The sequence below is a fragment of the Grammomys surdaster genome, unplaced genomic scaffold (assembly GCF_004785775.1).
Source record: "Grammomys surdaster isolate TR1022 unplaced genomic scaffold, NIH_TR_1.0 194, whole genome shotgun sequence".
NCBI lineage: Eukaryota > Metazoa > Chordata > Mammalia > Rodentia > Muridae > Grammomys > Grammomys surdaster.
The window spans coordinates 1,383,967-1,387,996 of record NW_021604639.1 but is presented as its reverse complement, the minus strand read 5'-3'; the positions used below and the strand labels follow the sequence as shown (position 1 = coordinate 1,387,996).

General features: G+C 42.8%; 1 protein-coding gene across 1 annotated transcript in view; it reads left to right on the top strand.

The window, feature by feature from the left end:
* The window catches only part of Inhba (inhibin subunit beta A), a 15,686-nt gene extending 12,057 nt beyond the window's left edge, over nt 1–3,629 (top strand). Inside the window, exon 4 of the mRNA XM_028769886.1 lies at nt 2,599–3,629. Within this exon, the coding sequence (XP_028625719.1) occupies nt 2,599–3,485 (887 nt within the window). The 3' untranslated portion in view covers nt 3,486–3,629. The remainder of the gene's footprint in view (nt 1–2,598) is intronic.
* Nucleotides 3,630–4,030: the final 401 nt, after the last annotated feature.

The following is a 4,030-nucleotide window of genomic DNA, read 5'->3' as shown; positions in this document are numbered from 1 at the left end:
CAGGAGCCAGGCAGGAGCCAGGCAGGAGCCAGGCAGGAGCCAGGCAGAAGCTGTTTCCTAGAGAAAAGAAACAGTCTCCACTGGCTTCTCTAATTTGGCTGCTACTTTTGTTTTCTCTGTCTACACCTTGAGTAACTCAGAATTTTGGAAGGGGTCCTGCCTCTAGGCAGGAAACAAACAAACAAACAAACAAACAAAAAAATGATAGGTAGCTAGGTGACAGTTTTTTCTAAAGGTAATAGCAGATGCATCCCATACAGGAAAGGAACCTGTGCTGTTCCAAGCCCTCTTTAGCCTATCCCGCCTTTGCCCCAACCTCTCTGGACCCCTCTGCCCTCATGTACCTTACCACCTCATGATTTGCTGCAATTACCATCTTAAATTTTGCTTCCTAGAGCCTTTTACTTTCTCATAAAAACAACCGACCAACAATAAACTCACTTAACCTTAGCAAAGGGTGAGATAGGATTTCACTTTTAAAACTATTACCATGTTTCTCTTCTTCACCAGTCCTTGCTTTTATATCCTTGGAATCAATATGTCCTCTTAATTATTTATTTTAACTCCTAACAAAAATGTGAAGTCACTCAGAGGAATACCTCTACTATCCCATCTTCTAGACAGATGCCAGGGGGCTTTGCAAATTGATCAGTATTATAGTTATATTCTGCAGAGTGGATCAGTTTGAGGTGGGAATCTGCAGTGTACAATGCACAGAAAAGCCTTCCTTCTGCAGCAGAGCATTTGAAATTGTGTTGAAATTTATGGTACCATAAACATCTGAAGGTCTCTACTGATGAGCATGTCTGGATTTCTGTAAGCTATAGGAAGGAATCCTGTTAGGTAGATCCTCCTAGGGAGGAGTTGTGATGTCAATGATGAACCTCTTGAAGATTGTTCCTTGATTTTACATGTGATCCATGTACAACAGACAGCTACAAGTAGGAACATGGTTAGGTAAAAAGAAGCATACTGTTATACACCTCCCAGCACTCATGTGGAAATGAAGGGGAAGGTATACCTCATCAAATAATTCTGTCTTACTGTTAATTCTTGTTCTTTTGCATTTCTTATTTGTAAATGACACTACATAATAAATCTACAAGTGTCTGTGTAAAGAGAATAAGATATCAAGGTTCTGGCTCTATAACTAGGTAGATCATTGCTCTATAACTAGGTAGTCATTGCTGGTCTATATTCTGTTTTTAAAGCACATAGAAAGAGGAGCATGCTTTTGGTATTGATTTGGTGAATTTTAGATGAACAGAGGCAAAAATAAGGGGTTCAGAGATAGGAGATGCTTTCTTAATGTCAGACAGTTCAATGCTAATATGCTCCCATTTGTTAGTAATCAAACAATTACCTACCTCTACTACATGGTACAGTATGACAGTGAATGGGACTTATCAGGTGTCCTAAACTGAATTGGCATGAAGGTGGTAACAGGTGAGGAAAAGGGAGGAAGAAGAAAGTGGAGTCCAATTGGATAACAGATAGCATTGTTTTGGCTGCTCTGGGAGGCACAGGAACAGCCAGTGTCACTGCTACAAGTGAGTTGAGTGCATGAAGTTCACAGGGCAAAAATGGCTAAGCCATAGGGACATGGACCTATATCAGGTATATAGTCCAAAATCATGGGAAGTTTGAATACTGAAAACAAAAGGTCATAACAAAGGGGACAGCACAATCAGACCCACTTTTAGGAAAGATTTCTTCAACTGATTGATGGAAGCATGACTTGAGAAGGGCCTGACATAAAGTTTTGTAGGCTATTTGATGAAAAGCCTGCTGCTGTAATGGAAGACAGGTTGACAGAGGAGTTAGGTCAAGTGGTGACAGGAAGAAGACATGTATCAGAGACTGTGGCCTCCACTGAGCCACACATAGATACAGGGACAAGGTTTTGGGCTTTTTTTTTTTTGTGGGAAAATAATCCCTTGCCTTGCTCAGTGTTCCAGGGTTTTCTTTTATATGGTTCTGTTAGATCTTTGCAGACCTGAAATCCTGCTAAATGTTGTCTCACCCTTCTCATTACGTGGATTAAACCTAAAACAGAGTGGATGAAATACATGTAGAAGCCCAGGCTTCCATCATCACTGAGCATGGTCTATAAACTTGCCTCTGTTAGTCATGTCTCCCATCGCTACCCAATCCTGTGTAAGTGAAGCAAGGCCACAGGCAATATATAAAGAAATGCACCTAACTATGTTGTAATAAAACTGCAATCACAGGCACAAAGTTTATATTTCAGGTTAAGTTGCACATGTAAAAAAGTATTATTTTTCTTCAATCATTTCCATACTGTAAAACCCTTCTCAACTCAGTGGCTACATGGAAGCAGGTTTATCTCATGCGTGGGCTATAAATTGCTGACTGAGCATTGTGTTCCATAGCTGATAAGATTCTTGTTCCCTTTAGTAAATAGAGATGTACAATTTATAGTTAACAAGTGTTCTCTCTCTCTCTCTCTCTCTCTCTCTCTCTCTCTCTGTCTCTCTCTCTCTCTGTCTCTCTCTCTGTCTCTCTCTTTCTGTGTCTCTCTCTGTCTCTCTCTCTCTCTCTTTCTCTCTCCTTTTCTCTCTTGTGTTTTATCTGTAGGCACAGCCAGGAAGACATTGCACTTTGAGATTTCCAAGGAAGGCAGTGATCTGTCAGTAGTGGAGCGTGCAGAAGTCTGGCTTTTCCTGAAAGTCCCCAAGGCCAACAGGACCAGAACCAAAGTCACCATCCGTCTATTTCAACAGCAGAAGCACCCACAGGGCAGCTTGGACATGGGGGATGAGGCCGAGGAAATGGGCTTAAAGGGGGAGAGGAGTGAACAGTTGCTATCAGAAAAAGTGGTTGATGCTCGGAAAAGTACCTGGCACATCTTTCCAGTGTCTAGCAGCATCCAGCACCTGCTGGACCAGGGAAAGAGTTCCCTGGATGTGAGGATTGCTTGTGAGCAGTGTCAGGAGAGTGGTGCCAGCCTAGTGCTCCTGGGCAAAAAGAAGAAGAAAGAGGTGGATGGAGATGGGAAGAAGAAAGACGGAAGTGACGGAGGGCTGGAAGAGGAAAAGGAACAGTCACACAGACCTTTCCTCATGTTGCAGGCTAGGCAGTCTGAAGACCATCCTCATCGCAGGCGTAGGCGGGGCTTGGAGTGTGATGGCAAGGTCAACATTTGCTGTAAGAAACAGTTCTTTGTCAGCTTCAAGGACATTGGCTGGAATGACTGGATCATTGCTCCCTCTGGCTATCATGCCAACTATTGTGAGGGTGAGTGTCCAAGCCACATAGCAGGCACCTCTGGGTCCTCGCTCTCCTTCCATTCAACAGTCATTAACCATTACCGCATGAGGGGTCATAGCCCCTTTGCCAACCTTAAGTCATGCTGTGTGCCCACCAAGCTGAGACCTATGTCCATGCTGTATTATGATGATGGTCAAAACATCATCAAAAAGGACATTCAGAACATGATTGTGGAGGAGTGTGGCTGCTCCTAGAGTGGTCAGGTCCCAGAGCAAGTGGATCTAGAGAGTCCAGAGAAGACAGTGGCAAAATGAAGAAAAAAAATATAAGATTTCTGAACTAAACAAAACAACCAGAAAAATAGAAATAATAATAATAAAAAACCCACAAAAAAAAAACAAAAGCTAAACTGAAAACAAGACCTAATGAAACAGATGAAGGAAGATGTGGAAAAATATCCTAAGGCAGGGCTCAGAGATGAAGCAGTGAAGGAGACAGGGATTGGGGGGAGAAGAGAGAATGGTGTACCCTTCATTTCTTCCAAAATCAAACTGATTGCATCAGTTTTATCCTAACTGGGTATTGTCCTCTCTCCTGCCTCTTGCAGTTCCCTTGCGAGCCTGGAAGTCTACTTGTCTATTCTGCAGTAATGTGGGTTAGCACAACCCAAATAATGTCTGGAAAGCCATGAGTTTTAAAGGGCCAGTCCCACCCAGTTACCCAGGTCATAAGTATGTCTATGTGACACTATCTCTGTGTATTTCAGCATACACACACACACAGGCACACACACACACAT